Raw genomic sequence first — 14,395 nt, forward strand, 5'->3', positions numbered from 1 at the left:
CTCAAAAATAGGATACATCTGAAACTACTCCAGATTCCAGACTATGCAGAAACTTTAACTTAAAACAGCTATATCTCTTAAACCAGATCATGTATAGGGGTGATTCTAGAGGCATTGGAAAGATACTTAAGTCTAGTTGTTCCCATAAAAATTTCATAATTTTTGGTCAAGTAGATTTAGATTGGCAGTGAGATAAGGGCAGATTGCTCCGTAAAACAGATCCGAGAGAATATGATGTACCAAACTCAACTATTTATTTATTGACTCAAACTTTAATATTCTTAACTATGAAACTTGTGGACATGCCCACAAAGTGCCAACACTCATTATAAAAATCTAACTCACACATAAACATAATAACAAATCAACCAACTGGTGGGAGTCAGCTCCCACTCACCATAGTTGGTGCGAGTCAACGTTGGCCAACTGGTGCCGCTGACCTCCCGCACTGTGCGCACAACGACCTCTTGTCGTGGCTGGGTAGCCACAACAGCCCCGTTGCTGTCGTCCATCTCCAAACCGTCCATTATCGCCAGCGGTTAGTTCGACGACGGTGCTTGTACGGCTCCGATACCACTTGTTAGCCCCTAGATCTTCGGTCCGGAGTTAGCCGAGCACTCACTAGTGTTGTCGAGCACTCACTAGCGATGCCGACCACACACTATGGCTAGAGGTAGAAGAAGGGAGGGAGAACAGAGCGCACACACACAGCACAAGCACCAGCGTTGGTCGGAGCTCTGCAGAGGAGATGGCAAAACTGAACTTGCTCTCTTTACTGAGTTGCAGTGACAAACTATATATACAACTCTATCCATCTAATCCTATTACACAGACATATCAGACTGTCATGCTGCTACAGAGACTAGATGTGACAACAGGGCTGATTTTGATGCCAGCCCGTGCTATGGCAATAGTGTGGCAGGAGTGCCGTTCGGCGCCTGTCCCTGCTGTGGCTACAGTACCACAACAGGGAGCCTTTTTGGCGTCGCCTTCCCCTGCCGTGCGTTCACATAGGGAAGCAGCAGATTACTTAACAAAAATATATGTCATGGAATTTGGCCACTGAGTCTGTTGGTGCTGACGGCGAGCTTTGTAAGTGTTGTTATGTGGTAAAGAGAGGCTGGAACAGTCCCTGACAGGTTGTTGAAAGACAGGTCCAATCGTTCCAGGCTTGGAATCATGCCTAAACTTGATGGAATGGCTCCTTGGAAGTTGTTTTGTGAAAGAAAGAGCCAAGTAAGAGCTGAAAATTTTCCTAGAGAGGAAGGTATGCTACCTGAGAGATTGTTATCGGATAGGATCAGGGTGTCTAGTGGTGAGAAGATGTGCACTAGTGGTGGCACCGACCCAACAAAGTTATTGTCTTGAAGGACTAAGACTTCAATCGATGAACTGTTAAAAAGAGCGGAAGGAATCTCCCCACTGAGATGGTTGTTTGTTAGATCTAGGAATTCAAGCGATGAACTGTTTGCAAGGAAAGCTGGGATGCCTCCTGTCAGCATGTTGTTGGCGACAAGTAGAGCTGAGAGGCTGGAGAGTGTACCCAGCCCATCTGGGATTCTGCCATGTAGCTTGTTGTTGCTCAGGATGATCTCCTGCAGTTGTGAAATTTTATTGCTCACCAGACTTGAGGGGATCTCACCTTCAAGGAGATTGGTTGAAAGATCGATGAACTGGAGGCGGGACCGCGGGAGGAGGATAGAGTGCTTGGTATCATGCCCATGAGATGGTTGTAGCTGAGGTTCAAATAGAAGAGGCGATTCAGGCTGCCGAGCTCTGGCGGGATGTGCCCGTTCAGCTGGTTGTTTGGAAGGTGGATAGCCCTAAGGAAAGTGAGGCTGCCAACACATGGCGGTATCTGGCCACTGAGGTTGGCCGAATCGAAATCCAGGATGGTGACACGAGATGCGTGCCTCTTGCCGCAGGTGACACCAGGCCAGCTGCAGTACTGCACTGACGAGTCATTGCTCCATGAAGCCATGGCTCCGGCGGTGTCGGAGTCGGAGAGGTGGAGCCTGAGGCAAAGCAGGGCCTGGAGATCAGTATCATCGGATGTCGTGCTGTGAAGTGTAGCAGGAGCTGAAGAAGATGCAGTTGAGAATGAGAGGAAGCAGCATGTGCATGCAAATGCAAGCAAGATGGTGACCACAAGCACAGGGAAACCAGGGATGGTGGCCATCTACACGGCGGCGTTGCTGCTGCTGCTGGTGTTTCTACTTTGGATTGCAAACTTTGAGTTGTGGTGCTTGTGAAGCTTGTGCATATTTATTACAGAGCTAGCACACTCCCACCTTAGGAGTTAGCACGATAAAAGTTCCAGGAACGGGAGAATGAGTAGTGCTTATTTTTCAGTCACACAAAGTGGTCAAACTTGGACATGGTTTGTAACACGTCAATAGACCTGCGCACTACCGCCACTACGGCCATGTATGTTCAGTTGCACTATGTACACTGCTGCGAGACGATATTTCTTTACATGCAAACCGGCCACCACTTCAAGAAGACAAAAAAAAAAGGAGAGAGTGGTTTCTAAGATTTTAAACCGATAATGTCAGTCTCACATGATACGTCTCCACTACTAAACTATACACTCAATCGTGGGTGAGTATATGATACTAGCCCTAACACGCGCGCTTTAATGCACAGGCATATATGTAGTGTTGTAAACAGGAAAACATGGTTTTGAACAGAGCAGTGTTTTTTAGCAGTAAATAAACAGTGTGTTAAACACTACTGAACCGTGTTGTGAATAGGGACTGAACAGTATCGAGAACTTTAGGCAAAGTGCTAAGGGAGCCGGAAATCTTGCACGCACGAGGGAGTATCTTATTATTCTTTCATATTAGCATTTAGTAATCTTGTATTGAATATTATGACCATTAAATAATTTGAAATGAAAAAGGTTTGAACTACACACTTTTAAGAGGACATGTCGCCCATTCGAAATTGTTTGAAAAATTTTAACAAATGAATGGAGCTACTCGTTCTACTTGATTGAATCAAGTACTACAAATTTAAGTAAACTATAACAGCTGTTTCGTTCTACTTGTGCAAACTTTGAGTTTTCTTTTACAACAATAAACTTTGAGTTGTGGTGCTAATTAACGTGTGTGTATTTATGGAGCTAGCGCACTCTCACCTTGTTAGTACGACCTCTAAAATTTTTCAGGAACGGGAGAATGGCTAATGCTTATTTCAGTCATACAAAGTGGTCAAAGTTGGACATGGTTCCTAACGGCAATGGACCTGCCCACTACGGTCTACGGCTATGGCCCAAAATATACTTTTGAACCGTTTTAGGGAACTTTTGTAGCTATATGCCTACATCGATGATGCATATTTTTCGATAATGGAAGATTGTATTAATTTTCAAGAACAATACATCGATGTGATACAAAGTCTTAAAAAAGTCTTCTGTCCTCTGCTTGATTAATATCGATGATGCATATATAACCTCTTTTAGCTAGCGATGCAAAAATGTTCTCTATGGTGAAGTAAATCCTGATTGTACATCAGTATATTCATTTCAGTTATATATAACTATGCTCACTACTTCATAATTGTTTTTTAGCAACACAACCATTTTAGGGCATGGACGGATGAATTTCTAGCCGCCTCTACGGAAGCCTCCATCAGATCCCACTGACGAAGCTGTCTCTAGAAATACAATTTCAGATGTGGCTGGAAATTCGGCCTCCCCAAAGCCTCCCACAGAGATACCCCATCCCACACACCAGGCGCTACCACCCCTCTCTCTTCCGTTCTTTCTCTGTGTCACATCTCTCTCTCTCTCTCTCTTCCTCAAAGATCCACACCACACCCCTCATATCCATGCTAGTGACCAAGCTGGCTGGGGAGGTCGCCTTTGGACCATAGGGCGGCATATTAGCCACTGGTGTGACGATTCGAGCAATCACACTACTACAAAAATGATTTTGCAAGACACTGTCCAAACTTTAGTCGAGGCGGTCACAAAATCCAACCGCCTCGTAAAATACCTGGCGATTAACGGAGTCAGTCGTTTTATTTACCGAGGCACAAAAAATGACCACCTCCAAAAATCCATTTAAGGAGGCAGTCAGAAAATGCCCGCCTCCGAAAATAGATTTACGGAGGCAATTGTTTTAAGACAACCGCCTAAAAAATGGTCTATTTTCGGAGGCAGTCGTCTTAAGGCGCCAGGCTCCATAAATCGATTTACCGAGGCAGTCCTTCTAACAGGTCTGCCTCCAAAAATGGAGGCCATTTTCGGAGGCGGACCTCTTATGAGGCTTGCCTCTGTTAAACGTGTCCGAGGCCCAGCCAAAGCTCAAATCGGGCTTCTACCAGGCTCATATAAATAAAGGACTTAGGGTTTCTCAACTGCACTCTCTCTCCCTGGCGTGGCGCTCCTCTATCTTCCTGGCACCGCGCCCCTGCTTCTTCTCCCTGGCTCGGTGCCGCAGCCTCTCCGTTGGCGTGGTTCCCCTCTCTTCTCTCCTCCCTCTCGGACTCCCTCTCCTTCTCGTGAAAATGGACTCCCTCTCTTCTTCGTACTGACGAGTGGTGGCGGCGGGGCTCGCACCGACAGCTGGATCCGTGCATGTGCGGCGGCGGCGCATGCGGTGGGGAGGCCCTGGCCAGCGGCGGTGCGTGCGGCAGGCCGCGCACCCATGGCCAGCGATGGAGAGCCAACGGCGGACCGTGCGGCAGGGAGGCGAAGGTGGAGGTCGGGTCGTTGCTCCCGTGCGGCTGTAGGGCTCCCATGCGATGGCATCTTCGAGCAGGCTCCACGACAGGCCAGATCTGGCAAGGAGGCGCCGAGTCCGGCGGAGGGCGGCAGGATCCGGTGGAGGGCGGTCGGATCCATGGTGGGCACGCCTCCTAGAGGCGGATCCTGGGCCGGTGCGCCACCCGGTGGCAAAAGGCGGGCTCGTCCTCCGGCGGCGGATCTAGGGTGGGCGCGTCCTCCGGCGGTGGATCCAGCGATGACGACGACGATGACGACAACGCGTAGATCCTACGGCAGCGATGGCAGCAGGTGGATGGGCTCGGCGGGCTTGTCCACGGGGTTTTCTTTTTTGTTTGTTTTTTCTGATTCATTTTCGTAGGCGGGCAAAGCGACCGCTTCCGTAGTTCTGCATTAACACAGACCTTTTGATGGAGGTGGTTGCTTTGTCCGCCTCAGAAAACCAAAAATGACCACCTCCATTAAGTTTTCTGTAGTAGTGTCAGCGCAGTGCCTTCGAGCAGACAACAAGCAGCATGAGCGAGATGGGGATCGGAGGTTGCTTCTAGGTGGTGCAGCCTTCCTCTCCACACCCTAGCAGCAAGGTGGATTGAGCGATGTTGTGCGATAGATCGGGCACCACCGCTATACTCACGATAGGAGCGGCAACCTCTATCTCTTCCTACCTCGGACTCTCTCTCCCTTGAAAGCATCTAGGCCCCTAGTGGGTTTCGGTGATTAATGACAACGTAAGATTATTGTGACTAACATGTGTTTTGCAGAAACAATTTGAGTTAGGTCACGATAATGGTGATTGTTTGGGCAATCAATGGTATTCATGCCCCTGTTGTTGGAAATCATTTCGGTTTTCAAAGGATGGACAACAAGGCTAAGGACGACTAGTTCTAAGTGTCATTTGGCGTTGGAGAGACACTTAGATTAGTTTAGGGCTTTGTTTTTCCTTTGGACGTACTATTAAGGAGGGAATGAACTAGTAGCTTGACCTAGGTGGGTCTAATGTGTTAGGTGTGGTGCACACTTCTCAAACTTAGCACTAGGAAGCTCAGAGTTAGCCCAAAGATCATTTGAAGTCAACGCCATTCACAAAGTGCCTTGAATTTGGAGTGTTTGGAGGTGTGATAGAGGGACCAGACGCTGGTCCCCATCGGACCGAACACGTCTGGTCAGTGTAAGACAGCATAGAGAGAACCCTATAGTCGACCGGACTCTAACACAGTGTCATCACTGGACGCGACTATGCCTAGGGTTTTGTCTGCCATGAGGACCGGACGCTGTGCCCGTGGCACCGGACACTAGAGGCCAGTGCATCTGATCTAATGCAGAGAGGTTCCAGAGAAGGGTTTTCTTGACCGGACATGTCTGTTCAGTGTGGACAGGACCCTAGTAGAGTCCGGTCACACTAGCCGTTGTTTATTAGAGCTGACGTCACATAGCCGTTGGCTACTGACCGGACGTGTCTAGTCACCCCGACAGGCGCGTCCGGTCATCACTGAAGTTGCTGAGTTGGACCTCAATGGGTATGTTTGAAAGTGGGGGCTATCTATACATCTCCTACTCGTCCAACATACGTCTCTTGCTCATTTGTTCATCTAAGGCAACCATTTGGAGTTCAAGTGAGAGCAAGTGACAAGTGGGGTGATTGAGATTTGATAATCCAAGATTATGGACCTCATTAGTGTCTAGGGAGTAGCAAGTGTGCATCCACCTTTTCTCATTAGCCTTGTTTGGGTCAAGTGAGAGTTTGTGCATATTACTCGTGGTGATTGGCATCACCAAGACGGCTTGGTGGTGATTGGGAGCTTGGTGATCATCTGGCGGAGCTTGTGGATGACCCAACTCATCTTGTGAGTGGTTGTGGGCGAATCACCATGCCAGAGTGGTAAAGAATCAGCCCGTAGAGAGCACTTGATCCTTGCACGGATCAAGGGGGAGCAATACCCATGTGTGGGTGCTCCAACGAGGACTAGTGGGGAGTGCCGACTCTCTGATACCTCGATAAAACATCACCATGTTCCTTCCCTCTCTTTACTTTGAGCATTTACTTTGAGCAATTCAATACTTGTCTTTACATTCCTAGAATTGCCATGCTAGAGTAGGATTGGAACCTAGGTTGCTAAACTCTTTGTGCGATAGGACAATAGGATACACAATTAGGCACTAGGGGTGAAGTGGGCTAAGTATAGGACTTAATTATTGCAAGAATTTTTAGAGAAGCCCAATTCCCCCCTCTTGGGCATCTTGATCCTTTCAATTAGTATCAGAGCTGAGTGCTCTTTGATTTAGTCTTAACCGCCTAGAGCAAGATGTCTCATGGGGATGGACCCCCTCCCTACTTTGAGGGAGATGATTTTCCTTATTGGAAAATTCATATGGAGGCGTACCTAGAGGCTATAGACATTGGAGTGCTTAGAGCCGCCACACAAGGCTTCCCAAAACCTAAAGATCCCACCAACCTTGTTGGTGATGAGGCCAACTACGAAAAGTGGAATTCAAAGGCCAAAAACACCCTCTTTAGAGGCCTTTGCAAGGATGTCTCCAACCATGTCCGGAACCACAAAGACTCCCATGCACTATGGTCGGACATTTGAGCGCTCCATGAGGGAACTAAGAGTGAGCATGAGGAATGCTATCATCTTGTTATCAAAAAGCTCAATTCATTTGAAATGCTTCCTAATGAATGTGCTAATAAGATGTATTCATGCTTGAATGTGCTTGTAGAGGAAGTCAATGGGCTTAGACTTACACAATTGCAACCATCCGATATTGTAAGAAAGATATTGAGTGTTCTTCCCATTAACAAGTATGGGCATATTGTGACCGTGCTACATCAAGGTGATCTTTCCACATCTACACTAACACAAAAATTGGAAAAGATCAATGCGCATGAGATGTACATGCACATCACTCCACAAGATGGCTCTTCCTCTTCCACCAAGAAGAAATATTTGGCTTTCAAGGCTAGCCAAGAGAAGAAGGGCAAAGCAAAAGTGGCTCTTGAAAGCTCAACTGAAGATGAAGATGACACCAACATTGCTCTCATGGTGAGGAAGACCACCAAGATGCTCAAAAAGCTAAACAAGAATGGTGTCAAGTTCGATTCCAAGAAGAAGAAATTCTTCACAAGTGGCAAGAGGAAGCCCATCTCCGAAATGGATTGCTACAATTGTGGTGATCTTGGTTATCTAGCTCATCAATGTCCAAAGCCCAAGAAAGACAAGTAGAAGAAGAAGTACAAGGACAATAAAGATGACTCAAGTGATGATGAGAAGAAGAAAGAAAAGCCATACAAGAAGAGAGATGGCAAGAAGAAGCAACACCACAAGAAGAAGAATGACAAAGCTTATATTGTTGGTGATTGGCTCACGGATATTGAATCATCAAGTGGCTCATCCGGTGAAGATAGTGATGACGAGAAGGAGAAGGTGGCCGCTCTTGTGATTGGGACTTCACTACCTCCACCACCACCACCGCCATCATCCTCTACACACCTATGCCTCATGGCCAAGGGTGAACGAAAGGTACAATGTGATGATGATAGTAGTGGTAATGAAAGTGGTAGTGATAGTGATGATGAATTCGAAGCAACTTATTATGATGAACTAGTTGCCTTGCTTAACAAGTACTCTAAAATCATAAGAAAGACAAGAGCTAAAAATAAAAAGCTTGAACTTGAGAATGAATCTCTTTTAGCTAAGCTTGACATAGCCCAAAAAGCTAGTGATGAGCTTAGAGATGAAAACAAGGTTGTGTCATCCACCCTCAAGGAGCTCAAAGGTAACTTAAAAAAGCTTAAAGAAAAACATGATAAACTTGAGGGGATACACAAAGAGCTCAACACTAGATATAGCTTGCTAAAAGAAGAATATTCCACTCTCAAGGTCAATCATGATAACCTTGTCATTTCAAATGAGTTCTTATCAAATGAAACACATGATGCTACTAACCATGTTGTTAAGATTGATATAGCTACATCATGTGATGATTTGATTGATGAGAACATTGAGCAAGGATCTAGTAGCAAAGGCAAGTAAGTGGTTGTGGCCAATCATTATGATGATTGTGTCAAGATCAAGAATGAGATTGAGAAGCTAAGAGAGGAAAACAAGAAACTCAAGATTAAGAAGACTCATCTCACCACCGGCTTATACAAGTTCACAAAAGGGCATAATGTTCAAAGTGAGCTACTCATGAACACCGTGATGAAGAATGACAAGTGTGATATTGGCTTCAAGGCAAACAAAGAGAAGAAAGCCAAAGCTCAATATCAAGCTCAACATCAACATAAGCCAAAGCCTAAGCCAAAGAGATGTATTGAGTGTGGACAAGACGGTCACTTTGCTCATGATTGTAAAACTCCATCACCCCAACCCTTGCCCAAGCATGCTAGACCCTTTGCCTTCAATGCTCATTATGTGTTTAGAAAGGACACAAAAGAAAGACCTCAAGTTGTGTTTCTAGGTCCACCTAACAAGAATAGGCCTAGGCAAATTTGGGTAGCAAAGTCACTAGTTTAGAAAGTGGTTGGCACCTATCAAGTGTGGGTGCCTAAGAATCAAGCTTGATCTCTTATGTGTGTAGGTGAACTACAAGACCAGTGAAAGTCATTGGGTTATTGATAGTGGTTGCACACAACATATGACCGGTGATCCTCATATGTTCACCTCACTAGATGAAGATGTGGATGATCAAGAAAGGATTACATTTGGTGACAATTCGAAGGGCAAAGTACAAGGGTTGGGCAAAGTTGCAATATCAAATAATCACTCAATCTCAAATGTGCTACATGTTACTTCATTGAGTTTCAACTTGCTATTCGTTGGTCAATTGTGTGATCTTGGCTTTCAATGCTTATTGATTGAGAAAGAAGTGGTTGTGTCAAAGAAGGATGATGATCAAGTCATATTCAAAGACTTTAGATACAACAACTTATATCTAGTGGACTTCACCTCTGATGATGCTAACTTGAAGACATGCCTATTTACCAAATCATCTCTTGGGTGGCTATGGCATAGAAGGCTTGCTCATGTTAGAATGAGTACACTCAATAAAATATTGAAGAAGGACATGGTTAGATGTTTGAAAGATGTTGTGTTTGAGAAAGACAAGCTTTATAGTGCATGTCGAGCCGGCAAGCAAGTTGCCAACACTCATCCATGCAAGGCTTCTATGTCAACATCAAGAGTGCTAGAGCTTCTCCATATGGATTTATTTGGACCTACAACTTATACAAGTTTGGGAGGCAACATCTATTGACTAGTGATTGTTGATGATTATTCAAGATATACTTGGGTGTTCTTCCTTCATGACAAGACCGAAGTGGCCGCATCATTCAAGAAGTTTGCCAAAAGAGCACAAAATGAGTTTGATGTGAAGATAAGAAGATAAGGAGTGACAATGGCAAAGAATTTGACAACACAAACATAGAAGGCTATTGTGATAAAGTTGGGATCAAGCATGAGGTCTCTGCAACTTACACTCCTCAACAAAATGGTGTAGTTGAGAGAAAGAACCGAACATTGATTACCTTAGCAAGAACTATGCTTGATGAGTACAACACACCGAAGAATTTGTGGGCTAAAGCTATCAACACCGCTTGCTATGCGTCCAACTGCCTATTCATTCAACGGTTCCTTGAGAAGACCCCTTATGAGTTGCTCAATGGGAAGAAGGCCGGATGTCTCATTTTTTTAGGTGTTTGGTTGCAAATGCTACATCTACAAGAAGGAACAACGGCTAGGCAAGTTTCAAAGATGATGTGACATTCATTTTCTTATTGGTTACTCATTGAAGTCCAAAGCATATCGTGTATTCAACCATGCCACCGGCTTGGTAGAAGAAACATATGATGTGGAATTCAATGAATCTAATGGCTCCCAAGGAGCACATGAGAATCTTGATGATGTAGGTGAAGAACCATTTAGGGAGGCTATGAAGAACATGCCGGTTGGAGCCATCAAGCCAAAAGATGATGAAGATGAGGTGCAAGTGATTGATATGCCTTCTTCATCAAATGTGCCACAAGATGATGATAAAGATGTGAGAGAAACAAATGAAGATACATATGTCTCTCATGATCAAGCGGTGACATAAGCTCAAGATGTTGATGCTCCACAACCTCCTCCTCAAGTGGTTGAAAGAAGAACAACTCCACTACTTCAATCACATCCACAAGATCTCATCATAGGGAATCCATCAAGGAGTGTAATGACTTGCTCCCAAAAACTTGCTTCTTTTATGAAACATCACTTCTTTGTCTCTTGTGTTGAGCCTACTAGCATAGATGATGCTCTCAAGGATCTAGATTGGATAAATGCCATGCACGAAGAAATGAACAACTTCACCTGCAATCAAGTTTGGACACTTGAAGAGCGACCACAAGATGCAAGAGTCAATGGAACAAAGTGGGTGTTATTCAACAAGCAAGATGATCAAGGCGTTGTAGTAAGGAACAATGCAAGACTAGTGGCAAAGGGGTTCTCTCAAGTTTAAGGCTTGGATTTTGGAGAGCCCTTTGCACCGGTTGCAAAACTTGAAGCCATCTATATCCTCCTTGCATATGCATCCCATCATGATATGAAACTATATCAAATGGATGTGAAAAGTGCATGTTTAAATGGTTTCATAAATGAACTAGTCTATGTTGATCAACCTCCTGGGTTTGAAGACCCTAGATATCCTAATCATGTTTATAGGTTGTCCAAGGCGCTATATGGGCTCAAGCAAGCCCCAAGAGCTTGGTATGAGCGCCTTGGGGATTTCCTTATTGAGAAGGCCTTCACCATTGGGAAGGTTGATACCATACTATTCACCAAGAAGTTTGATGGTGAAATCTTCATTTGTCAAGTATATGTTGATGATATCATATTTGGCTCAACAAATGAAGACTATTGCGAAGAATTTGGTGAATTGATGACGAAGGAGTTCGAGATGTCTATTATAGGAGAGCTTACATTCTTCCTTGGTTTTCAAGTCAAGCAAATGAGAGAAGGGACCTGCATCTCTCAAGAAAAGTTTACCAAGGACCTTCACAAAAAAGTTCAATATGGATGAATGTAAGCCAATCAAGACACCAATGCCAACCAATGGACATCTCGACCTAGATGAGGGAGGTAAATCGGTTGTTCAAACTCTCTACCATTCTATGATTCATAACTTGTTATACTTGACCGTATCTAGGCCCAACATCATATTTAGTGTGTGTATGTGTGCTAGATTCCAAGCTAAACCTAAGGAGGCTCACTTAGTTGCCGTCAAAAGAATCCTTAGGTACATAAAGCACACACCAATCATTGGACTTTGGTATCCCAAAGGAGCTAATTTTCAACTCGTTGGCTATACCGATTCAGATTATGCGGGTTGCAAGGTTGATAGAAAAAGCACATCTAGAGGGTGCTATATGCTTGATAGATCACTAGTGCCTTGGTCCTCCAAAAAGCAAAATAGTGTTGCCTTATCCACCGCCGAGGTGGAGTACATCGCCACTGGTGCTTGTTGTGCACAAGTCCTTTACATGAAGCAAACCCTTCTAGACTATGGTGTAGTTCTAGAAAAGGTACCTCTTTTGTGTGACAACGAGAGCACCGTAAAACTTGCTAATAACCCGGTTCAACACTCTTGCACTAAGCACATAGATATCCATCATCACTTCCTTAGAGATCATGTTGCTAAGGATGATATATCACTAGAAGGTGTAATGACGGAAGATCAATTGGCAGATATCTTCACAAAACCTCTAGATGAAACGCAGTTTTGTAAGTTGAGGAACCAGCTCAATGTACTTGATCTAAGCAATTTCACTAAAAGATGAGCTTGTGTTGTCCCTTTCATTGCATTGTAACATAAAACATGTTTAAATAACTTGTATTGCACTTAGGGCTTGGCTAACTTGGTTAAGATAACCACCCAAAAAGTGCGTGAAGAAGCTTAACCAAGGTTTAAACTTGACGAGCAACTAGATTTACTTTCAAGTATTGCATTGCATATGCATGTGTGTTGCTTTATGATTTCTTTTTGGTTAAGTTTGAGCATCCGCTGAGTTCGTCCACATATAGGGGGAGCATTTGAAGCTCTAAATTGGTTATGACTCCTATTGTGTGGTCTCATGATGCTCCTCGCCCCGCTTTATCGCTTTTTTTGCTAAAATTCATATAGCCTAAGGCAAAATATTTAAAAAATTTGAGGGTTTGAGAGAGGTCACTCATTCCAGTTCCAATTGGTGTTTGTTTGGCCCTTATTTGAGTTGGAACTTGGTTGGGAGAAAGCGCCACGAAGGAAGATGAAGAAATAGTTGTTAAACTTGCACCGGACGCAGTGACCGGACTCTCGTACAGTGGCGTCCAGTCAGTTGTGAAGGACCGGACTCAGTGACAAATGTCACCGCCACATCCGGTCATGAGAAGAAGGGAGCATCCGATCATTCAGCATAGTTGCATCGGACTCCTCCAGTGTCTGGTCAAGAGCATCAGATGAGTCCAGTCGTCTCAAGAGGCTTTTTGTAGCTCTCTGTGTAGGACCAAACTCTACTGTTGGGGTGTCCAGTCATTTCACCAGACACGTCCGGTTGCTGCAGCGGAAGCGCAAATGGTTTAAAATCCAAACTGACATGTGGGGCCCACAGTCTCTCTCTCTTTCTCTCATCCACGCTCACCCGTACATCTCCGACCGCTCTCAACATCCAAACCCTAACCACGCTCGTTGGCCGCCCACGCTGTCACCACCGCCGCGCGCGCCACTCCGGTCCACCGCCGCTGTGCCACGCCGCACCGCCCTGCATTTGTCGCGCCCTCTCCTGGCCGAGCTCGCCTCTACCGATTCAAGGCTTGCTGGCGCCCATGTGCTCATTCTCGTCCCCCGCAAGTCCCCCTTGAGCAGGTGATCATCCTCTATCTTCCATAGCTCTGTATCGTGGTGGTTGCCATGTAGTTTCTCGACAAAATTCTACAAAGAAAGATACCTTGCTGTTGCTTACTGTCTTCTAGCATTCACCCTTGTAGTGACATGTTTGGCCCCCGTGACTTCTTCCCTTTGCTATTGATAGTTGGATCATAGCTCTTGTCAGGTACGGGACGTGTTACTTGATATAGTGCTTGGCTATTGATAGTGTCAGTGAATCCAGGGCCAAATCTACAGATAAGGATTGAGGCCAAGCCTCTGGAGTGTCAGCTGGTATAGTGATGACCTAGTTAGTGGGTTGTCTGTTAGTGGCAGTAAGTCAGGGGGAGAAATTGTTTATCAGTTTCTCAGTGGTAGTTTGTTCTTGAAAGCTGATCACCATGGTGCGTTGCAAAAATGCAGGTGGTGATCCAGGTGATGACGAGAGGCGTCCTCCCCTTTCATCAGGCAGAGACAAGGGGAAGGGCCAGATGCAGGAGCCTGCAAAGAAGATGAAGTGCAAGCGGCTTGACAGAGATACATAGATGGCCATTGCCATTGTAGAGGTAGTCACTAGTGCTGAGAGAGGTGGCAGAGGTGGTAGTCTCAGGATTGAGGATCTAGATCTAGCTCAGGCTAACAGAGCTATATAGATGACAGCCGTTGGTGCTTCTAGAGGCAGTGTCATGATTGGAGGTGTCTGTGTCAGTCTTGATGATCCACCAAAGGACACTATAGTTGAGACAGAGGCTGAGTAGCCATAGGCAAAGCAATAGGAGTCAGAGCAGCCCAAGC

General features: G+C 45.3%; 2 protein-coding genes across 2 annotated transcripts; one reads left to right on the forward strand and one right to left on the reverse strand.

Moving 5' to 3' along the window:
* Positions 1 to 1,046: 1,046 nt before the first annotated feature.
* On the reverse strand, positions 1,047 to 2,179 carry LOC136506948 (LRR receptor-like serine/threonine-protein kinase EFR). Its single transcript, XM_066501824.1, has 2 exons — positions 1,643 to 2,179; positions 1,047 to 1,595 (listed from the first exon to the last, which is right to left on the reverse strand). The coding sequence occupies exons 1-2, from the start codon at positions 2,177 to 2,179 to the stop codon at positions 1,047 to 1,049; spliced, it is 1,086 nt and encodes a 361-aa protein (XP_066357921.1).
* Positions 2,180 to 7,617: 5,438 nt separating this feature from the next.
* On the forward strand, positions 7,618 to 14,145 carry LOC136506949 (uncharacterized). Its single transcript, XM_066501825.1, has 3 exons — positions 7,618 to 7,906; positions 8,129 to 8,752; positions 14,024 to 14,145. The coding sequence occupies exons 1-3, from the start codon at positions 7,618 to 7,620 to the stop codon at positions 14,143 to 14,145; spliced, it is 1,035 nt and encodes a 344-aa protein (XP_066357922.1).
* Positions 14,146 to 14,395: the final 250 nt, after the last annotated feature.

The sequence above is a fragment of the Miscanthus floridulus genome, chromosome 15, assembly GCF_019320115.1.
Source record: "Miscanthus floridulus cultivar M001 chromosome 15, ASM1932011v1, whole genome shotgun sequence".
Lineage (NCBI taxonomy): Eukaryota > Viridiplantae > Streptophyta > Magnoliopsida > Poales > Poaceae > Miscanthus > Miscanthus floridulus.

Coding starts and splice junctions, on each gene's coding strand:
- LOC136506949 (XM_066501825.1), top strand. CDS start 7,618: ATGTACATGCACATCACTCCACAAGATGGCTCTTCCTCTTCCACCAAG. Junction 7,907..8,128: donor CTACAATTGTGGTGATCTTG/GTTATCTAGCTC, acceptor CATCCGGTGAAG/ATAGTGATGACGAGAAGGAG. Junction 8,753..14,023: donor GCAAGGATCTAGTAGCAAAG/GCAAGTAAGTGG, acceptor GCAAAAATGCAG/GTGGTGATCCAGGTGATGAC.
- LOC136506948 (XM_066501824.1), bottom strand. CDS start 2,179: ATGGCCACCATCCCTGGTTTCCCTGTGCTTGTGGTCACCATCTTGCTT. Junction 1,596..1,642: donor TTCAACCAATCTCCTTGAAG/GTGAGATCCCCT, acceptor TCACAACTGCAG/GAGATCATCCTGAGCAACAA.